Raw genomic sequence first — 22,681 nt, 5'->3', positions numbered from 1 at the left:
TAGAGGACTCTGCTGGCCTTCCCATCGGCATCCCTTCAGGCAGGAGTCCCAGCTGTTTGGAATGGCTGCAGAGCCATCATTTCCTCATTCACCATTATAACATATTAACTTGCTGTTTTTCATTTGCAGTTTTGTTGCTCACTGCTGTACTGAATCTCCTGTAAAATGTTACAGAATCAAGGGGTTCTTTGAAGGGCCCCATTGACCAGCAGAAGCTGGCACAGCTGGCCAGAGGCATTTACCTGACCTTCTCGCAGGTGAGTTTCTGCAGCTTATCAGGAGGGGAAGGGTGAGGAGTGAGGTGGTTGATAGAGTGATGTGGTGCAAGCACATTGACAGGAGTGCTGATGCTTGCACTACACCAACCTCACCACCAACTCACCTTGCTCAGTAAACAACAGCAACTTAACTGCTAGGAGGTCAGGTAAGCACCTCTGCCACACTATGACATCCTCTGCTGCTGTTGACTGACTGCCCTAAGCCGGTACATCTCCCAGTCCTGTAGAAAAATCCACATGTTTAACTAACAGGACTGCTGGGAAATTCATATCTGACCAGGAAAGGGCTGTGTGTGTGTGTGTGTGTGTGTGTGTGTATTTTCTTAATCCACTCTAGCAGATGCCAGTCTGGTCTTTCTTCTCTCTCTCTTTGAAAACTTTCAAGGAAAAGGACTCTGCAGCTACCATAGACAATGTGGTCCATTGCTCAAATACCACTAGGCTTTCTGCTAGTTTTTAAATCTAAGCCTGTTTTACTGTATCCTTCAACTAGGGCTCACTGATTTACGCAAACATTTAAATAGTACTGGAAAATGTGCCTCTTTCTCAGTGATTTTCATTGAGAACCCACAACTTCATGTTGTGGATTTATCTCACCTTCTTGTGTTCATAAATCTATGAGAATGGCATATACTTTCCCATTCTCTGATGGGTCAAAGCTCAACAGCAGTGCACATGCATTTCGTGATAAAGTCTAATGTTCATTATCTTGCATCTCCAGGTGAAAGATTACAGCTGGACTGGGAAAGAACTGTGCCCTGAGAACCCGAAGAGCTGTAGCCAGCTGGGGAAGGGACATTGCTTCATGGCAGAGCAAACACTTTGCATTTAGAAGGACCCAAATTCAATCCCTTCCATCTCCACTTTGGGCTGGGAAAAACTCATGTCCAAAATGATGGAGAGCCTCTGTCAGTCAGTGTAGATCACGGGCAGTCACTATGGAACGTTCCGGAGGTTGTTAGACTTCAACTCCTCCGCAGCCCTGGCCAGCAGGGCTAATGCTTATGGTAGCTGTAGTCCGATGGTACCTGTAGTTCAACAACATCTGGAATGCCACAGATTCCCCATCCCTGATAAGCCTAGTAGACCAATGCTCTGAATCAGTAAAAGGCAACTTCTAATGCTCCAGCTGTATGTCAGTGGTCTGCCTTGAGTTGGTGGCATTTAACACCGTCACTTCCCAATTGTTGTGCATGCACCCTCTCACCAGCATTTCTGCAGAGGATTGTTCTCATACACCAAGATTATGAGCTTTGTCTAATAGACTGGGGAATACAACAAAATTCCTTCCAGTAGCACCTTAAAGACCAACTAAGTCAGTTCTTGGTATGAGCTTTCGTGTGCATGCACACTTCTTCAGATACACTGTTTTTCATAACTCATTCTGCTAGATGGCCCCATCTTCATTATCAATGAGGACATCATTGTGGGTAGTCTATGACCCACTATCACGAGCAAGCTTCCTGCAGCCCTGTGGGTGTTGTTGAACTACAGCTCCCATGTTCCCTGGCCATTGGTCATGTTAACTAGGGAGTTATAGTCCAAAATATCGGGAGGTTTGGGAAGACTGGTTTGTAAAATATAGTATTTCATAAGCATACGGAAGTTAGCCATTTCTACTTTAAATCTGCAAAAAGATTGTTTTATAGCTCAGTGCACCAACATAATACATCTAATCTCTACAGAAATACTAGCTGGTCTATCTGGCAAATTGGAAAAAATCATAGCATAGGAAGCACAATCAATGCAGATGGATCTTTTTCAATGCTCCTTACTTGTAGATATTGCTTTTTACACCTGGTTTAGTGCTAAAACACCACATCACTGACAAAGGATGCTTCCAGTTGCCCCTGAATAATTACAAACAGATATATATTTTTTTCATGAAATGACTGTATGTGTCTTACACAGATATATAATAGCAAATATTGCACCCCCAAATTATAAAGCAGATTATAACAACTGGTTGTCCAGTTGATTTCAATGGGGAAGATGTAAGGCCTGATTCTGTACATGTTTACTTTGAAATAAGCCCTACAATGTTGTTTTTTAGGAAGTTGCACGGGATTGCAACATTGAGCACGTTTACTTTTCCCAATGAAACCAGTGACTTTCAATGCAGTCTTATGCATTTCTACTCAGAAGCAAGCCCCACTGAGTAGGTATAAGATTGCAGTCTTGTAAGGATTTGACTTTGGCTGAATTGCATGACTAGTAAAAGAAAGAATCCTCCAAGACTAAAATCTTTGCCTCCATCAATATCAAATCGTGGGGCAGATAAAAGCAGCAAAAGCAGAGCACCTGTGCTATATTGATGCAACAGTAAAAACCAAACCAGGCAGCAAACAACTCCCACACCCTAAGGCAGGCATCCCCAAACTTGGCCCTCCAGCTGTTTTGGGACTACAACCCCCATCATCCCTAGCTAAAAGGACCAGTAGTCAGGGATGATGGGAATTATAGTCCCAAAACAGCTGGGGGCCGAGTTTGAGGATTCCTGCCCTAAGGGGTAACCAGTGTAGTGTCCTTCAGATGTTGTTGACTTCTTGCTGGACTCCAACTCTCATCATTCTTGACAACATCTGGAGGGCATCATTGGCTATCCCTGCCCTAGCCTACTACTGGATGCCTAACCCAAGTATACAGGTGTTTGTGTGTGTAGAAAATGTGCAACCTTTTGTGCAGTTATTCTGAATTGCATCTTTCTGAATTGAGGACAATGCCTTGTACTAAAACAGACCATTATAGAATCATAGAATCATAGAGTTGGAAGAGACCACAAGGGCCATCGAGTCCAACCCCCTGCCAAGCAGGAAACACCATCAGAGCACTCCTGACATATGGTTGTCAAGCCTCTGCTTAAAGACCTCCAAAGAAGGAGACTCCACCACACTCCTTGGCAGCAAATTCCACCATCAAACAGCTCTTACTGTCAGGAAGTTCTTCCTAATGTTTAGGTGGAATCTTCTTTCTTGTAGTTTGGATCCATTGCTCCGTGTCCGCTTCTCTGGAGCAGCAGAAAACAACCTTTCTCCCTCCATCTGTCTTTGCTCAGTGTTGTCAACACTGACTTGAAGTGGGACTCCAGGATTTTAGATAGGAACCTGTCTGAACCTCAGACCTTGGCCATGCAAATCTCATGCTGTACCACTGAGTAATAGCCCCTCCATGAGAGAAATTTGGAATTATGCAGCTGCAGATACTCACAAGCAAGCCCCACTTTGTTCAATGGACACAGACCCATTTAACCACTTGGCTACACGGGCTTGTAACTGGGCATAGTATTGCAGTCTGCACCCTATGTACTGAGTCCAATGGGGCTTGCTCTGTAAACATGCATAGCACTGTCAGGGAGATCTCAAGATACAGTAGCAGGGAGAATCATTTTTTGTGATAGAAGTAGCATTGGCAAAAGTGGAGCCGGGGCATCTCTGATGTTTGAAATTGACACTATTGGGAAGACAACAAGAAAGACATTTATTATGGCATATGCTTTGGTGGACAAGAGCCCACTTCACTGTATACAGAAAGCATAATATTGAGCTGGCAAGCATATGTATTATACATATAGTGGTAATAGTGGGAATTGTTGTTGTCTATCTCATGAAAATCATAGAATTGTAGAGTTGGAAGGGACCCCAAGGGTCATCTAGTCCAACCCCTTGAAATGCAGGAATCTCAGCTAAAGCATCCATGGACATAGCTAGGATTTTTGTTAGTGGGGGGCAGGACTTTTGTTAGGGCAGAAGCAAGATGATTGGTCAGTTAGTTAAGTATTTCTATTGTTTTACTTGATCTAGGAGGGGGGCAGCTCCCCCCTGCTCCCCCCCCCCCGCTGCACCCATGAAAGCATCCACGGCAAATGACCATCCAACCTTTGCTTAAGAATCTCCAAGGAAGGAAAGACAACAACCCCCTGCTGTCAAACAGCTCCATTGTCAAATGGCTCTTACTATCAGGTAGTTCTTCCTGATGTTTAGTCGGAATCTCCTTTCTTGTAAGACTCCTAAGACTTGGTTGTCAGACCATCAACCATCTTGGTTGCCCTCCTTTGCACATGTTCCAGCTTGTCAACTGTGCAGTTACATGCTGTAAGAATGTAGAGGAATAGGTTTCGAAAGGGGTGGAAAAAGTGAAATGAGCAGACCGTGATGATTCCCTGAAAAGACATTATTGTAGTTGCCGTGACCCCACTTAGCAAAGTAGCAATGGTGGTGACAGAAGCTTCCTGGCATTGGTAAGATAATTAACACATGTAGCCTAATAAAAGCAGCAACAACAGCTGTAATCTTGATTCAGGCCACAGGTGACACGATTGAATTGCTGGATCAATTGTAATTCAGCAGTTCCCCGCTGGAGTTTCCCTTCGAAGTACTGTTAAGTGCCTTTGCTCAAGCCTGGCCTCCTTAAGGTCAGCTGCGGAGTGCTCTGGTAGGTTGAAATGATTTCCCTTTCTGCTATCAGACCTGTCCATTTTTTGCAGATACTAACCTGCGTCTGTTCCAGGTAGGCTGCAGAAGGGGGCTGCTGGCAGACGGCGGCCTAGCATATCGCCTTTGAAGATGATGAGCAGGCGGATGAACCCCTGAAGGGGAGGCTGACGCCAGCAAGAGCGCTGGTTGAGCAGATGGGCAGGCGGCTAGAGTTCGCGTCGTCTGCGCTCTTCCTTAGGTGGTCTCTTGGGCCACAAGAGTTTTTGCTGTCTTGGCTACCACAGACTGCTACTTTTCTGGAAAGTTTAGTTGGAACTTGGAACGCTTATTTGAGTAATATGCAGCGACCGCGGGAGAGGAAGGCAGGTTTAATTTAATCCAGCCCCAGCCCCCCAGCCCCACCGCCGCAGCCTGAGAGAAGCTCCATAATTCCTTGCAGGGAGGCAGGTGGTGGAGTCTGCAAACTGAGAAGGGGGGGAAACCCTGTCCAGTGAGCAATGAAGTGCGCTAGTTTGGCGCAGGAGTTGGGGTGAGAGCGGATTATCCTGAAATCGGATTATCCGCCCTGCCCTATTATTCTGTGAGCTGCGCTTTTCTTCAGGCATCCCGCTCCTATTGCATGACTTGCACGGACACAAACCTCCGTGCATTCGGTGGAGGTTTCCTCCGAAGTAAGCGCGCGCAGGAGGGCAGTTCCTCTTGGCTCAGGAGCTGGCTGCAACCCCAGGTGCAAGCCTCAAGCCTAATTACACCCACGCCGCCCCCAGCCACGCGCACCCTCCCTTTAATTTGCGCTGGGCGCCCCCCCCTCGCTGAGCCGGCCTGTGGCCAGTGGCGGCGTGACGTCAGAGCGGCTGCGAGAGGCCGGGGCTGTTATAAGGAGGGGCGCGCGAAGCGCCCCGCTTCTCGGCTGCTTCCTCGCCTTCGCCTCGGCAGACGGAGACGCGCGGCCCGGCCAGGAAGGGAGAGCGGGGTGGAGGCCGGCGCGTGCCCGACGGGGCAGATGAGCCGGGAGGCGGGCTGCGCCGCGGGCTTCGCCGGAGGGCGAGGGGCATGAGGCAGGGGGCGACATGACCGTGCCGCTGCTCAAGATCGGCGCCGTGCTCAGCACCATGGCCATGGTCACCAATTGGATGTCCCAGACGCTGCCGTCGCTCGTGGGGCTCAACGGCACCATCTCCCAGGCCGGCACTTCCGAGAGAAGCGTGAGTCCGCCTCTTCTTCGCCTGCCCCACGGCCGCCCCTTCGAGGCTGCCAACGCGCGTTTCCCGGGAGCCCGGCGGGCCTCCCTTAGCGCCTTTGCAGCTCCATAGGGAGGCCGGCTTGGAGGGTCGAGGGTCCCAGTTCATCTAGTTGTGCAAAGCGGGCGGGGAGGCGGGGCACGGGCACACTGCCATTCCGGGACTCTGTCACCCCCACCACATCCGACGAGGCTTTCGCGAGGGTCCCTCTCCTTCCTCCAGACGAGCTGCGATAAGCTACAAAGCCGCCAGCTCGGCGCTTGCCAGTCTGTTTACTCGGCGAGGAGCTTCTATCCACCGCGAGGAAGGTGCGCGTCGCGGAAGAGCTTTCCAGGCGCCGGGGTCCCCGTTTCTCCCCGGCCCTTGCCATCCCGCGTTGGGCGTCTACTAGTTTTTCTAGGCCAGCCATCCCTGCTTCCGAGTGTGCTGACGCGGGGCGTGTGTGTGTGTGTGTGTGTAACCCTGGAGAGAGAACTTATTTACCAGCAGATTTTTGAGGGGGTGGGGAGTGCCTGGACGGACGCTGTTCAGTCACACCCACACTCCAGCCTTTCCAACAGGTCTTTCGCCGGGTGACCTGGACCTCCTCCCCGCCCTGGCCTCCAGGATCCCTATCTGGATGCCAGTCACCGATGGGCTCAAGACACCGGACGTTTCCGCGCGGGAGATTCGGCTCGCGTGGGCGGACTGAAGGGCTCGGGCAGACACCCAGATTTCCTTGAACAAACGCGCTTTGCATGATCCTGCCTAGGGTTGCGTGATTTCTGCCTTGCGTGCCTTTGCTGCAGCTTGGGCCGCTAGAGTCTCTTATCCACTCGAGACCGATCTTCTCCCGCTTTCCGCTCCTCTCAGACCACGGTTGGCTTGCTCTTTCCTCCGCCCCGCAGCTCCTTCAAGTGTTTGTTTATTCCTCCAGATCCACCCCACCCCATCCACGACGCTCCCCCCTGACCGTGGGGAGTGGAGGATGGCAAGGCAATTTTTCGCCCCCCTTTCAACAGCCCCCTCCAGATCCTGGCTAGATGACACCTTCTGTGGCTCCTTGGTGTTCCCTGCTCCTTTCTTGAGTGGAAAGGGAGAGCCCCCTTCCTCCTTAGCCTAACTGGGGCTTCGGCATCGCGGTAGCTGCGACGAATTTCTCCCTCTGTCCCTCCCAGGCTTGTAGCCTGGCCGCTTTCGGGTGCACCGACGATCTTCAGCTCGAGATCGTCCCAGGATGCCGCCAGCATCCGCACTTACTCCAAAGGCGCTGTAGCTTCCTTACGTCCACCTTGGGGTTAATTTGGCTTGATTACCGTATTTACGCTAATTCTGGAGAAAGAAGGACTCTTCTCTCCCCCCCCCCTTTTCTTCCCGCCCCCATTCCTTTCACGCTTGTCTGAGTAGATTTCTCTACTACTAGAAAACTTTCCTCCTTCCTTAAAGGAGAAGCGCTTGCTTTGTGTATGAGAAGGGGGAAGAGTTGGTTCAGAAGAACCCGGGGGTCGTGGATTCTGCAGGGTTTCTTGGGTATGTGCGGGAAGAAAATATTGGTCCCCCTCTCAGGTTCCTGCGGCGAAGGGGAATGTTCTTGCAGCTGGGCTGGGACAATCTTTTTCTTTTCTAAACTACACAGTCATTTTTAGAAATCCGGGGGCGAGGGCGGGGTATAGGTGTCAGCTTAAATAGTGTCTAGCAAATGTGTAGATACAAATTCCTGTATAGAGCAGATGTTAGTACCGCGGGGTGGGGTGGGGGAGTAAATGTCTTATTCTTTGATGCGATCAAGCCTTCCGTTGCCTGGAATTTTCTGACGCATTTGATGGACAGTTCTCCAGGGAAATTTGTGTTACAATAAATGTGCTAGTCTACGCTTCCACAAGACTGTCTGCATCTGTCTCTGTCTGTCTGTCTCTCCCTCCCTCTCTGTGTCTGTGCGCGCGCGCGCGTGCATGAGTAAATTTTCCCTAGCTTTGTGTCCCATTTGCAACCTGGCAGAAAAATTCTATGTCCCGAACCTGAAGCTGCCTTTCCCTGCATAAATCAGTGCAGTGCTGGAATGATCTTTAAAACACATCCATACAAAGGACTTCTTTCATATTCAAAAAGGAGCTGTTGATTGGAGTAACAGGTTTGTTGTCTGGGACTGGGCATGTTTCTCTGGAGAGATTAGGGAGTTGAAGGACTGGCACCGATTAGAATGACTCCCTCACAGCTCAGCTACTACAGTAATTCGTTGATATAGAATTATTAGTGGAGCTGGATCCTGTGCTGAAGTCCCTCTAGTGATTATTGCTTAATGGCACGGCGGGCAAGACCAGTCTGGAAACATTGATCACGGGATTATGTGTGTACATGTGGACTTCCTGTTTCCAGAGAGCCATTATTTTTTGTTAGATTTGTTGGTTTTTAGCAGAGGTGATAAGTGTGTGAATGCAGTTGCCCAGCATGGCAAAATAATTACCTGTGAAAAGTAAGTTGTAAAATGTCCACTTAATTAAGGAAAATGTAATCTTAATAAGAAGTGGGATCACAATTCCTGCTCACTTCTGTGAAAGGGATGGGTAGGATTTAGTAGGGCCAGTTGCACATGAGTTTTCCACTCGTCCCAAAATGTAGGGGCTGGGAGAAGGAAGCCCCCCCCCCCAACATTGAACATGTCAGGTATTAAGACATGTATGCAAGTATGCAAGGCTGTAGATGTTGCGAAAAAGAAAAGACTCTTTATTGAGTGTGTGTGGAATCTGGCAAGTGGCAAATGAATGTTTGGGAGCAAGTGAATGTAGGAATTTCTGCCAAGGAGCTTCTATGGCAACTGGCAAGCCCCCCCCCCCCACAACTGCATTCCATCTCTGTAGGCTGCAGCTAATCTACCCACTTAAAATGTCCATCTCCTGATGTTTCCTTTCTGCCTACATGGATCTGACTTCAACTAAGTCAAGACTGAGATGTGACATTCATGTCCCCCACTTCCATTGTAAAATACAGTGGTACCTCGGGTTAAGTACTTAATTCGTTCCGGAGCTCCGTTCTTAACCTGAAACTGTTCTTAACCTGAAGCACCACTTTAGCTAATGGGGCCTCTTGCTGCTGCCGCGCTGCCGGAGCACGATTTCTGTTCTCATCCTGAAGCAAAGTTCTTAACCTGAAGCAGTATTTCTGGGTTAGCGGAGTCTGTAACCTGAAGCGTATGTAACCCGAGGTACCACTGTACACATTTGTCAGTTCAAGTAGTGCTGGTTCTTATTGCTTTGGCACTGCATCTCGAACCTCACTCTGATCAAAATTGTCCTTTGTCTTTCGCATGTGTATAATGTGGTTGTAAAACTTCTATGGTCTTCTAGAATGTGACGGATCAAACAAACAAGCAAACAAACAAACGACTGGTGTGTTCTGCATTTGATGGATCTACCATTCACATGCTCACATAAATAGTGAGCGATTCAAAGGTGTTGCATGTGGAAGTGCTCTGTTTTCATTCTAGAGCAGCTTCTTAGCCTCTTGCTTACTGACTATGGCAAAATTGGAACTATGCAAGCGTGCATTGAAGAAAGAAGGCTCACTGGTGCTCCTTTGCTATGGATCTTTCTTCTCTTGCTGTGGAGCTTCCCCAAGGAGCTGATCTTGAAACCTTGTAAAGGGTATAGAACTGTTCCATCCTCTGCACAATAGGGCTAGGCCACCATAATATATACGGGTGGGTTTTTGGGTGTGCTTCAATGCTCCTTTGCATTCAGAACTCCTTTTCCATGGGAGGAAAAATGGTTCTAGCTTAGACTTCTCCCTCGTACATTTTGAGGAGGGTGAGAGCATTCAAACATGAGTTCTCTCACAGTCTTAGGAGTGAAGTACTGAACCCCATGCTTTTTTATTTTCATGAATTGCTTCTATAGATCTTCTGTAGGCAGCTTCCATATGCCTTCCCTCATGACCATAGTGGTTGGTTAGCTGGAGCCAGGGAAAGAGGAAGTGGTAAAAGTGTAATCCTAGGGCGTGTGGAAGAAGTGGGGGTGGGGAAGAGGACAAAAATTCTGATTTCTGTTAATGATGTAATATGAAGGCAAGAGAACAGCAGTTATTCTGTATTGATTTAGGGTTGAATGGTGTCTTTCATCTCCACTATTTGATTTAATATCATTTGGTGGCTGACAGCTGACTGTCTGCACTTTAGCTATGCTTGTAGTGATACAAGAGTTCTGTGTTTTGCTAGATCTCTTATAGCCTGTTTATGCATTAAAGCCATCATAATATCATTGTCCTAGTGATGAACTGGTGCATATACTGTATCTCAGCCTGTAATGTTAAGGAGTTGTAGTTGTGAGTGCAATAAGGTTAATTTCCAGCTTTCCTTTCAATCTAACTGATGACATCTATCCCCTGCTATTGATGAAAATATGGTTCTAAAGGTTTGATGCTCTTCCCTTGCTGCTGCACCATTGCATGCTTAGGGATTCAGCACTACCACAATGTGGACAGTTCTGTTAGACAACACAGCTCTGTATGACTGAACCTTCCTTTGTTTCTGAGAATGGAAGTGTTGGGATTTGTTTTCTTTAAAGTAGCCAGGATGAAAACTATCTTGTTTGTTTCAATATGGTCAGAGGCAGCTACTGAATCTTTGTCAATACATAAATGTAATCATCTGACTCTTAATCAAGTAACCAACTGATTTTTAAGCTTAATCAAGTTTTTTGTGTTGATAAGATTGTGTTCTGAAGTCTACTGTTGATTATGCTTTGTTGCTTGAATTTAATCCTCTTGTCCTGTAGAATTGTAGCTCCTTCCAGGTCTAGGCTTGATTTTTTTCAGAGGCACCATCTCAGAGCTACGAGATGGTGGACTGTGACATTGTCCATTCTCTCTCTCTCTCTCTCTCTCTCTCTCTCTCTCTCTCTCTCTTTTTTAAAGAAAGATGATGAAAGGATAGATGAGCTAAATAAAATTAATGGTCTAGGCAACAGGCCTTATGATAACAAATTAAAATGCAATAACAAAGCAATCATACATTCAATACCAGAATGTCAAAGCGAAAATGCCAAAATATTATTTTTCAACATCAACAGTTAGGTTTTTAAAAAATTTAAACAAGGGGCATGAATAGTTTTGAAGACAATACAGACCTTGTCACGTCTATCTGTTCCAAGCAGCTTTTATTCCTATGGATCCCTTTTAATTTTGATGGAAAAAAATCCCCAGTAAATGTGCTTGAGATCACAGCCATAGAAATGTTTTTGTTTTTGTTTTAATGACAGTTTCATGTCATTTTTGATGAGTATTAAAGCATTACTTTCTGGTAGCCATTCATTGATATTTGAAGGGGGGGAATTAGTTTGGAATAGCCTGCTTCAGAATGTTCTCTAATGAATTACGAAGTGGTTTTTGAGTGCCTACCTTATTGCAGTGATTCATGACAGTATCTGCCAGGAACTATGTATGTAATAAGGGTGGGAACCTGCCTCCCGCAATGAGGAGCTAGTCATAGCGGCAGGAACTGGAGAGGTTCTGTAACCCACATTTGATGCATCAATAATTTTTAAAATTATTTTAAAATGTTTATAAATGTTCCTTGAGATACTCTGGCAGCAGCTCACTTATTGTATGCTAGGGTAGGTGAGTGTGCTGCATGGAAAAATAAATTTTCTCCTCTGATCCAGCCCAGCAAAGAAGCTACTTGCTACAGCTCTTTGTGAGCCATTGCTCTGGCCTTTGCCTGATATCTGTATCAGGTGAGAATGCTTCATCCATTTGCCAGTGGTGCTGTCAAGGGTCAGAAGCCAGGCTTTCATTCAGCAGCATGTGCAGGAGCCTCTCTAAATGCAGCATGGGTGACTTACCACATTTTGAAGTGAAGTCATGATTGCTGGAACACCACATATGTGATCTAAGGAGCCCCCCATAAGACTATGGAATCCAGTCCCTCCTGATGCAGAGACTCAGATGAATTTATTCCCCTTGGAGGAGGAATGCCCCAAGCAGCATAGGTTTCTCTTTGGAGGGGTGGGGCTGTAGCTCTTAGGCTTTAATAGTCTTAAAAGCCAACCTTGCTTTATGTAAGAATGAAATGTGCCTCCAAGAAGTGTGTCCTAGTGATTAGATGTTTAATGTAGGAAGCCACCAAGCCAGGCCAGGGGTTCCATCTGGCTGAGTATTGTCCACACTGACTGGCAGCAGCTCTCCAGGGCCTCTCCCAGTCCCACCTGGTGATGCCTGAGATTGAACCCGGCACCTTCTGCATGTCAATACTGTTTTATGCAGCAGGTGGGCCAATAGTCAGTAACTGCTTTTAGATGTTTTTAATTAATTACTTTTAGAATGTTTGAACTGGTTTTTTAAAATGTTTCTGCTTTTACAATTTTCAATTGCTTTTCAATTGTGAATTTGTTTGCTACTCAAGGTTCCTTTGGGAGGAAGTGAAGGATATGAATTCTATAAATTAATCAATACATAAACAGGCTGCAATTCTATACACATTTATGTGGGAATAAATCCCACTGGACTAGGATTGTGATATATATAGGTGTTTTTGATTGTAAGCCATGTAAGAGCTAGGCTGGCCTCACCTTTTCCCAATAAACAACAGTAAATATTTTAGAGTGCTAAATGTGCTTCACTTACAAATCTTGTTACAACAACATTCTAAGGGTCTTCTCGGTGGTGACACCACAGCTGTGGAATTCTCTTTGGAGGGGCACTGACATGCTTTCTCTCTTTTCATTTTTTAAGATGGTGTTTAAAACATCATCATCATCATCATTATTATTACTACTACTACTACTACAGAAAGTGTTTTATGATTGACTTAGCTGTTTTGTTTCATTTTACTGTGTTCCACTCATTTTTGATCTTGTGTATTTTAAGGATTTTTAAAGGGTTTTTAATTTTTTTAAAATGTTACATTTGTATATACATCCCACTTGGATAGAATTAGTCTGAAAAGCATAGTATGGATAGTTTAAATAATAAAGGCTGCTCATTATGCCCATATTATACCCAGATAAGTGTGCAAAGGACTGGAAACGTAGAGAATTATCAGGAAAAGAGATATTTACATTTCTCGACTTTTGGCCTACTACACTATACTGGCTTCCATTACCTGAAATATTAATGTGTTCAAGACCACACAGTGAGCTGAACTCTGAATTCTGGTCTAAATGATGTTTCTTCCACTTTGGTTCCTGGACCCATGGTAGCTTTTGTTTTTTTGGATAGTTTTCCATTCTTAACCATCAGGTTGGGCAATCTGTCTACAGTATGTTCTACCTCTACTGTTGAGGCACTTTGCCTCTGAATACCAGTTATGAGGAACTGTGAGTGGGGAGAGGGTCTTGCACTCTGGTCCTGCCTGCGGGTTCCCCCTATAGGCATTTGGTCGGCCACCGTGAGAACAGGGTGTGAGACTGGATGGGCCATAGGTCTGATGCAGCTGGGGTCTTCTTATGTCTTAGCCCAGGCTTTGGGGTGCAGGTACCTAATCGTATTGTATCTGACACTTTAGGGCAGCCTTCACTAGATGTTTTGGATAACAACTCCCATCATAGGCTGTCTGGGTCTGATGAGAGTTTTAGTCCAAAACATCTGGAGGGCATCAGGTTGGTGAAGACTGCTTTAGAGATGGCCATTATCAGCAGCCAAACTTTCTATATTACTGAAGAGCAGCTGAGTGTCAAGGATCATAGAAAACAACTGTTACTACAGGAGCCAACTCCTAGGGGCTGAGAGCCCTTCAGTCCCCCAATAAAATATTTCAGGGGGCTGCCCCTGCAAAGTTTATGGGCATTGCCATTCAAATGGTGTGTGTGCTGTGTCATGTGGCCAATTATGTGGGTCAGGGCTTCCCCGCCCCCCCTCCAATATTTTGTTCAAGCTAGTATAATAATAATTTATTATTTGTACCCCGCCCATCTGGCTGGGTTTCCCCAGCCACTCTGGGCGGCTTCCATAGAAACCAAAAATACACTAAAATATCACAGATTAAAAACTTCCCTGAACAGGGCTGCCTTAAGATGTCTTCTGAATGTCAGGTAGTTATTTATCGCTTTGACATCTGATGGAAGGGCGTTCCACAGGGCAGGCGCCATTACCGAGAAGGCCCTCTGCCTGGTACCCTGTAGCTTTGCTTCTCGTAATGAGGGAACCGCCAGGCCCTCTGCCTGGTACCCTGTAGCTTTGCTTCTCGCAATGAGGGAACCGCCAGAAGGCCCTCGGTGCTGGACCTCAGCATCCGGGCAGAACGATGGGGGTGGATTGTTACACAGCATATCTGTTGCAGGAGCTGAAGCAAAAATCTGTGTTTCACATTTTAGGACTGGCTCATTCTGATGAACATTTAGATTCAAATGCGCTTCCTCTGGGCAGCATCAAATTCAAACAGAGCTGGAACTACTCTGAATCTGAATGAATTTGAATTCAGATGAGTTAACATGAATGCCAATAAACTGCATTAATTCCACAGTGAATTCACTTTAGGCAATTCAGCTTCCATTGATTTTTTTATTTATTAAGAAACACATTTACATTCATTTTAAATTAATGATTATGAAGTGCAGAGTGAGCTAGCTGGCTGGAAGGAATGGTCAACACATTGTACTGAAGTCAGCTTGGAAGTTTTGGTTTAGAACAAGGGTCGGGAACCTTTTTTGGGCTGAGGGCTGAATGTTGCTCCCTGCTTCTTGGGCAAGAGTGCTACACCTCAGCCTGTCTGCTTCAAGCCTCTTGCATACTGATGAGGCAGTTATACCCTGCAAATGGGCATGGGAAATGGGGGCTGCAGAGATGAAGGGCAGCATGTGTTGGTCTCTTCCATCAGCACAGAGGACCAAAGACTACTGGGAGGCTTCTCTGCCTGTCTCCCAGGAAGAACATCATGGCACCCGGGAGGCCATTCTGGCCCCTTCCATTGACCTGAAAAGGAGAAGCTGTAGGAAGCTTGATTTTCCCCCTTGCCTTGCTAGAAAGAATGCTTTTCTCCAATTGCCCTAGGAGTGCAGGAGTAAGGGGGAAAGGACTCTCTGCCCCACATCCATTGGCCAATGAAACAAGAGCCACCAATTGCTATTGAAGAAAGAACACCAATAAGAAAAGTTCAGCTTGGCCGTTACAGGACATAAATGCCCATTTCTGTCTTAATGCTTCATTCTGGCTGTAAAGATCTATCTCCCCCTCCCCTACCTATTTCCTTCACTCTTTTCCCATGTATGTCTTGCCCCCACTTTGTAAAAACATTGATGTCCTGTCTTTCCCTTAAGAAATAAAAATAAACATAAACTGATGGTGTGAGCTGCTTTCAGAGACAATGATTGTGTGGAAAGGGGGATAAAATATGCTGTATATGTGGGCAGTGAGGAGCCTAGAGATATTCAAGATTGTGTTATGCTCAACTTCAGTTCATTTCCAAAGCTAACCCAGAAATCAGTAGGCTTTGGACTGGCCCTGAAAATACAAGCTGTGATTTCAGTCTAGATTCCTGTGGCCATAGAGCCCCACCCCTCAGGTCTCTTTGTGGGCATCAATGGTAAACTTTCATTAAAGGAGTAAGTCTGAAATGTTTTGTCATGTAGGATGCAGAGGCTAGAAGCCACTGAGCATAATGTTGCTGGAGCAAATACAAAACACACTCTCTGAGTAAACTAGAACATTTCCAGTGCTGTTCCTCTGAATGCAGTCTTGTTTCGCACTGAACACACTTTTTAGCTTATTTTGAACATCCTTTGAAAGCATTCTCAATTATTATTAGTTGTTCCCACATAATGATCTGTTTCTTGAATACACAGCTGTGAATTTTACAAGCAAGAAATTAAGTGCAGAATGTCTTCAATGTATTCACGCTAAAGCTGAATTCACTGTTGAATGAGCTTGCTTCAAAGCTTTTAGAAAAGTAATTTGAACTGAATTAAACTTGCATCCTAATTAATGCTAAACTGAACATCCCAGGAGATGATGGTACCTTAGGGTTATATAAGTGAGGTGGTTGAAAGGCATACCAATATATGGGTGAGCTGTGTTCTTCACCCACATGTGTTCCATGCAAAAATTACAACTTCATTTAATCTAATACAGTACCCTCCCTTGAACTCAATGGGACTATATTTGGCTGCTTTTGTTCCAAAGCAGGGATGGATAACCTCTTCTGGCCAGATCTTCACCACCTTATCCCTCAAGGGCCAAATTTGACAGGTGATGCTAGATAATGTTGCACTTTGACACCTCAACTGTTGGGACTTCAAAGGGCAGTGAGGGGCTCTTTGAAAGCCCTTTTGCAAAGAACCCCACACTGCACTTTGGCTTTGCATGCCTGTTTCCAGTAGGTGAACAGGTGTATGCAGCCAAACTGAGCTGGATTGAACCTACCACTCACCAGGTGTTGAGCAGAGGGTTTGATCTTGCTTGCTGCTGGAGTCTGCCTCACCAGTTCCCTGCAGGGAATGCACTGGCAAAGCAGATCCCAGCAGGAATGAAACTCTCCTTTTGCCCATCAGCTGACAGCACACAGCCTTGGTCAGCAGAACTATTATGACCCATTAAAGAAGGCAAGTGGAAGAATTCACGTAGAGGAGAAAATGGGCTAGCAGTTCCTCTGGTAGCCTTTCCTCCCCTTTTCCCCATGATGTCATGTTGCACAAAATGAGTCAACCCATTCAACAGTTTGATGTGGCTTCTGTTTCGATTTGCCTGTGACTGAAGCATACAGTATATACAGATTTCTTTCCTGTCCTCCTGGTGCCCATGCACTACAATCCTTTAATATAACAACTCATTCAATAAAAATGTGGGGTGGGGGGAGAATGCAACAGAGGCAGGTATCACAGATAAAACATAACCTTGGAAACCTAAGGTACCTTTTGTTCTAGTTACTGTTCCTACCCACTTCATGTGTATAGCTGAAGCAGATGCTTCCAGCTCTTGACTTCTTCTGTTTGTACAATTTTCTGCTTCTTAAAATCAACAGTATTTCAAAAGGGGGGGGGGGAGATCAAGTACTTAACAGATGAAGGTCTACTGTAATAAGTGTCCATCAACCTGTGTAAAATAGCCGGGGGGGGGGGACCTGGTAGTTCATGGGCCAAGTGTTGAGGCAGACCCTGAAAAGGCCCTGTCTCTTGTTGTCACTGACACAGAAGACCTCTTCTCTTGATCTGAGAGTAGACATGGTAGTAAGGGAGAGGTAATACCTGAACCCATGCCTATTCTGTTTTGGTTCTGGTGGATCTATTCTGGCATAGTTCTAGTTTGTCAATATATCATTCATATTAGGATGCTGATAGGGGGAAATTTACTGGTTACTATAGTTTTTTGTTTTGTTTTTTACATTTCTGTCTCACCCTTTCCCCCCGAGGACCTCAGGGCAGCATACATGCCCCATCCCCATTTTATCCTCGCAACAATCAGTAGTGGCTGGTGAGGTGCAGCCCTGGTGCTTACTGAGGAGGAGGGGGAAAGGGCAAGGCACGGGAAGTGTGGCCTGGTGGGGCACAGCAGCAGAAGTGTCAGATTGGACAGCCTGCCATGCACCACACTGAGCCAAGCTCCTTGCACCTCACTCTTTCCTGCTGGCTCTCCGTAATCACCAGCAGCCCACTGTGTGGAGAGAGCCTGGAGAGCAACAGTGTCCTACCTACTCTTCAGAACCCTGTAAGGTTGATTAGGCTGAGAGATAATGGCCCAAGGTCACAATAGGCACTATAGCTTTAGAGGCACAAAGGAAGTTAAAACTGGGTATCCCTGATTCTTTTCCAACACAACTGCACCATGCTGACCTTATGTTTATCATTTTTTTAGAGCAGCTTACCTCATTCTGGATACTGAGAAGCTGCTACATTTTCTGGAACTTTGCAAACCTTCCCACCACAGAGGATTCTGCCTCTAAAACAATTAGATCTTTTGTTAAACAAGCATGTGCTGGTGATTTCTTAAGTCATTTTATTGAGACCACCTGCTTTCCATTTTAATAGCACCTTTCACAGCTGCAGAGAGACTGGCTGAGCTCCATACCCTGTGGGAAAGTACTTGGCATGTGCAGAAATACAGGCCTCTTTCCTCCTCACCTTCCTCTACTAGTCTGATGCTGAAGCAGGCTGAAGATCAAGCAGCCATTCTTTCTCCTGACTGCTACATCACTGTTGGAGAAACCCAACTTAGATGTTCAACTTTCATTTTTCCCAGGCCACCAGGCATTTTATCAGTTTAGTTAGTCAAACACTAACCCCACCGCCACTTTTATTATGTGGTGGTTCTCTCGGATCGGGGGGGGGGGGAGGCTTTGACTCATTGTTGAGAAGGGCTTTGTAAAGTTGACCAGACCCTGTCCTTATTGGGTGAGGAAGACAAACATGTTCTTCATGCAAAGTGGAATTACATGGGTGATGTGGACAGGACAGCAGTTGGACCAGCACAAGTCTTTAGTAGTCAACTATGATTTATGAGACGGAAAAACTGTCTGTGGATAAACGTCGGCCAGTAAAGTGAGATGAGTGCCACAACCCCAGGGTTGTTTGCGGCTGGACTTAACTGTCAGGGGTCCTTTACCTTTTTTATCAATAAGTGATCCAAGAAGCATAGGGCAGAAAAGGGATTTTAAAAACCATTTTAAAGAAAAGATTGATTGAAAAGGAGGATTTTAAAACAGTCTGCTTAGTGGACATGCTCCCCAAACCATCATGCTGTTGGGAAACCAGTATTGAAGTTTAGGAGCCACCAAAGAGGCACATTGGACAGTGACCACCAGCTGAATAGATTGTGTAATTGCCAAGTTATTAAAGTTCAGGAAAGAATATGTGGAAGGAGACATTCTCCCAGATACCCAGAGCCCAGACCAAAGGAAGTTTTAAAGATAAACACCAGCACCTTGAATATAGCCTGGAAACAAAATCAGCAACCGTTAGACACAATAAATAATAGATGTTATATACTCATGGAAGTACTGATACACAGCTCAAATATGGCTCAAAATGGCTCAAGTAAGTCTCCCTGTCATTTAAAGTATATTCTCATCCTCTTATTTGACAACCACCCACAATCTGAAGCAACCTCACCTTTAATCTGCAAACTATCAACCCACCATGCTGAGTGGGAGACAATGAATGGGAGAGGTCCCTCTTCATGTTAAATATGAGAGACCAAGCCCTTTCTTTCATAGTTCTGCTTGTTCCAGAAGATTTGACAGCATGGTGGTCTTATCTCAGTTTGCATCAGGCATTGCTCAAAAGTCAGAAGCAGTGAGAGACTTGGTTAAGCTAACATATTGTGAGGCCCCCTGCCACCTCCTATTTGTTATGTATCTGTGCCTGAGGGAATATTGTAGGTTCATGGCAAATATAAATCATAAAGGTAAAGGGACCCCTGACCATTAGATCCAGTCGTGACTGACTCTGGGGTTGTGGTGCTCATCTTGTTTTATTGGCCGAGGGAGCCAGCGTACAGCTTCCGGGTCATGTGGCCAGCATGACTAAGCCGCTTCTGGCGAACCAGAGCAGTACACAGAAACACCATTTACCTTCCCGCTGGAGCGATACCAATTTATCTACTTGCACTTTGACATGCTTTTGAACTGCTAGGTTCAGGAGCAGGGACAGAGCAACGGGAGCTCACCCCATTGCAAGGATTCAAACCGCTGACCTACCGATTGGCAAGCCCTAGGCTCAGTGGTTTGGACCACAGTGCCACTCACTGTGTTTTATTATTGATAATTAAGTTTAAAAATATAACACAAATAAACTAGTTCACAAGGGAGAGATTGGCTCTAATTATGGTCGGGGAACTTTACCCCCTAACTGATGTGTAATAACAACTGACCCAAATGCATCTTAGGGAAAGGGTCCCCAATGTGGAAACGTCATTTCTAGGAAGGCAAGGGTTTAGATATCTCCTTTTAGAAACAGTTGAGCTCTTTCAACATGTCCCATGCAAGAAGCATCTCCTGTTGTTTTCTCTTTCCAAGGAGACCTGGCACCTTGCTGTAGCTCTCTTGCAAGTAAGATAGCCCTTCCTCTTCGGGCAGTCCAGAACTGGCACATGACTCTGGCTGCTACAAAGCATTGTTTTCTTTCTCATTTGGATTTCTCCACCTTCACTTCCATCCATCAGTTCCCCACTGCCCCCCCCCCCCAAGACAGCTTGTTCGCTTTTCCTGCCAAAAGTTTTATTAGTGCATCTGGTTTCAGCCAGCCCATAAATGCCCCCAGCAGCAAAATTTCCCTTCCGCTTTAAGAATTTACACTGCCAACCCATGCCAGCTCTGTGAGAACAGCTGCACATTAAAGCTATAAAAAGCCTTTGTGCCGTCGTCTTCCCTAATGGATCTACCCTCCTAAACACTGAGTTACATGCTGCGTGTTGCACCCAAATTTAAAATAAAGCCACCACACCAGCCACGAGAGCGTGAGATGAAATGTTTTGATAAAGCCAGAAAGGGCTGCTAATGGATCACAGTTGGAGCAGCACCTTGGACAGCGGCAGTGGGCTTAAGTTTGATCTGAAGGTCTATGCCAGGGGTCTGTAACCTTTAAGACAAAAAGAGCCACTTGGACCCGTTTCCAAAGGAAAAAAACCTGGGAGCCGCAAAACTCGTCATTATAAAAATAACTTTTTCGTCACTTTTTTATTATTTCTTTGTTTGACCCCTCAGAATTACTCCTCCTCATAGAAATAAACGTTAAATTAACAAGTTACCTTTTTTGTGTGTGTGTTCTTCACTCCCCTTCAAAACAGAGACCTACGTACATGCCCCCTTTTAATGCACTGACCAGTGTACATGACCCTTACAATGTAGCGGGCGGGCGGGAAGATGACGTCGGGATGGTGTGTGACTAACGCACACACCGCCCCCATGCGACGTCACAGCCAGTACAGTGCCTGCCACAGTGGGGAGTGTCGGGGCGCCTCCCCTCACTAGTATCCACCCTGGAGCAGTGGCAAAGGTGTAAAAGGTGGCGGCTCCGGAGCCACGGGTTGCAGACCCCTGGTCTATGCAATAGCATGGCAGTTAATCGGCTTCAGGTAAATGTTGGTTTTCTGTGTAGAGATTTCATTTTTCTGGACTGGGTTGCTCCAGCAACTCTGGGTGGCCTCCAACGTATATAAAAACATAATAAAACATTAAACTTGAACTTAAGGACTGCAGGGTTGTGGTATGCGATGCACTCTTGCACCCAATCTTTTCTATAGCATTCAAGGGGCAGTAAGATTGTGAAACAACATGACACCTCTGTAGCAACGTTGTGGTTCAAATTGACTTTTAGTGGGGGGAACTGAGGGTGAGTGATAGAGCAGCACTTTACTTTCTAGTTTTTCCTAGCTCAACAATCTTATCTCGACTAACATACTTCCCTTGACTGCAGTAGTAGTTTTTAGGTCACAGATGACCTGCATTTGGTGTATGAGTTGCATCAACCCAGATGGGAAATTGCATTGTTTGGAGAGGGCCAAACCTCTCTCTGCAACATTTTTGAGTTTAAGAAAAGCAAAATGAAATGGCTGGCTAGAAATGTATTCCATGTTCCTTTTGAATAACTACCATATTCAAGAACTCAAGGTGTGAGTTACTGTGTCTTATTTTACTCCTACCCCTATGAGATACTGGGCAGCCAGCCAGAAAGCACTTAGGGGTGCTTTCGAACTGCTAGGTGGGCAGGAGCTGGGACCGAAAGACGGGAGCTCACCCCGCTGCGGGGATTCGAACCGCCGACCATGTGATCGGCAAGCCCTAGGCACTGAGGCACCCACAGCACCACCCGCATCCCTTCACCACCCACGTCCCTTACAGCTAGGTAATTCTGACCTCATAAAGCCTGACTACCCATTGAGAATCTTCAAGTCTCTCAACTATTGTGTGGAAAATAGGATAGCCTGTCAGTGTGCACAAACTGGCTATTCTTCATTCAATTTATTACAATATGGATGCTGAAAGGAACAGCAAGCTTAGGGAAATGTAGGGCTGGTAATGCAGACTGCAGCTACACAGAGTATAAGTGAGATCATCTGCAGTTCAGAAACAGTATAGTTATGTTTCTTTAAAATACATTTGAAAATTTGAAAAGGTCCCTATAAGTTACTGAGATGATGAATAAGGCAATCTATCTTGACTTGTGCATACAAAGTAGAAATAATTGAATTGAATTAGTTCTAAGTTTCTCAAACTTGCTCTTGATTACCTTTTATTAAGGAAAGCATTTTTGGAATTCTTTATCCAGTGCAAACTATTCAAAACATTTTATAGGTCACATTGCATGAGGTTTGATCAGGCAGTACTGATCCCCCACCTGAGCCATTATAATGGATGTACTCACACTGAATGGCATTGCAGCTGATTTTTGCAGTTTTAGTTGGCCATCATGATGTGGGCAATTAGGTGTGGTTTGGGGTTACTGTAAATGAAACACAGCCCTGCAGTCTACTATGCACCTACTCACCTAGGGTGAGAAGCTTCGTGCCCATTTAAAGAAGAGAGTATTGAATGCTCAGGAAATCCCAGGAATGCAAATGTGGAAGGGAGGATTGCCCATAGTCCAGTTTTCAAAAATATGCTTAAATTATAGCTTTTGGATTTCTGATGAAGGCCTGGTAACTACTGCATAAGAGCCTGAAAAGAGCCCCGCTGAATTAGTTCAAGGGCCCATCTAGCCCACCGCTAGGGTGAGATGATTATAGGGTTCTCTACTTGGGACTGCTCTTAGTTTTTTAGCAGCTGGACTAGACTGTGCAGCTAAAATATTTAATGACATGTTTCATATTATTCAGTGCTATAAGCAAAGGGAAA

General features: G+C 45.6%; 1 protein-coding gene across 3 annotated transcripts in view; it reads left to right on the top strand.

Moving 5' to 3' along the window:
• The window catches only part of OLFM2 (olfactomedin 2), a 191,375-nt gene that overhangs the window by 44,135 nt on the left and 124,559 nt on the right, over positions 1-22,681 (top strand). Inside the window, exon 1 of one of the 3 annotated variants that reach the window (XM_083729212.1) lies at positions 5,555-5,916. The exons of 1 other annotated variant lie outside the window; for it this stretch is intronic. In XM_083729212.1, the coding sequence (XP_083585338.1) occupies positions 5,782-5,916 (135 nt within the window). In that variant the 5' untranslated portion in view covers positions 5,555-5,781. Of the gene's footprint in view, positions 1-5,554; positions 5,917-22,681 lie in introns of those variants that run through there. One more of the 3 variants, XM_083729213.1, reaches the window with a different exon arrangement.

This window comes from Podarcis gaigeae (genome assembly GCF_964106915.1).
Source record: "Podarcis gaigeae genome assembly, chromosome: 2".
Lineage (NCBI taxonomy): Eukaryota > Metazoa > Chordata > Lepidosauria > Squamata > Lacertidae > Podarcis > Podarcis gaigeae.
This window is presented reverse-complemented; position numbering and strand designations above follow the sequence as displayed.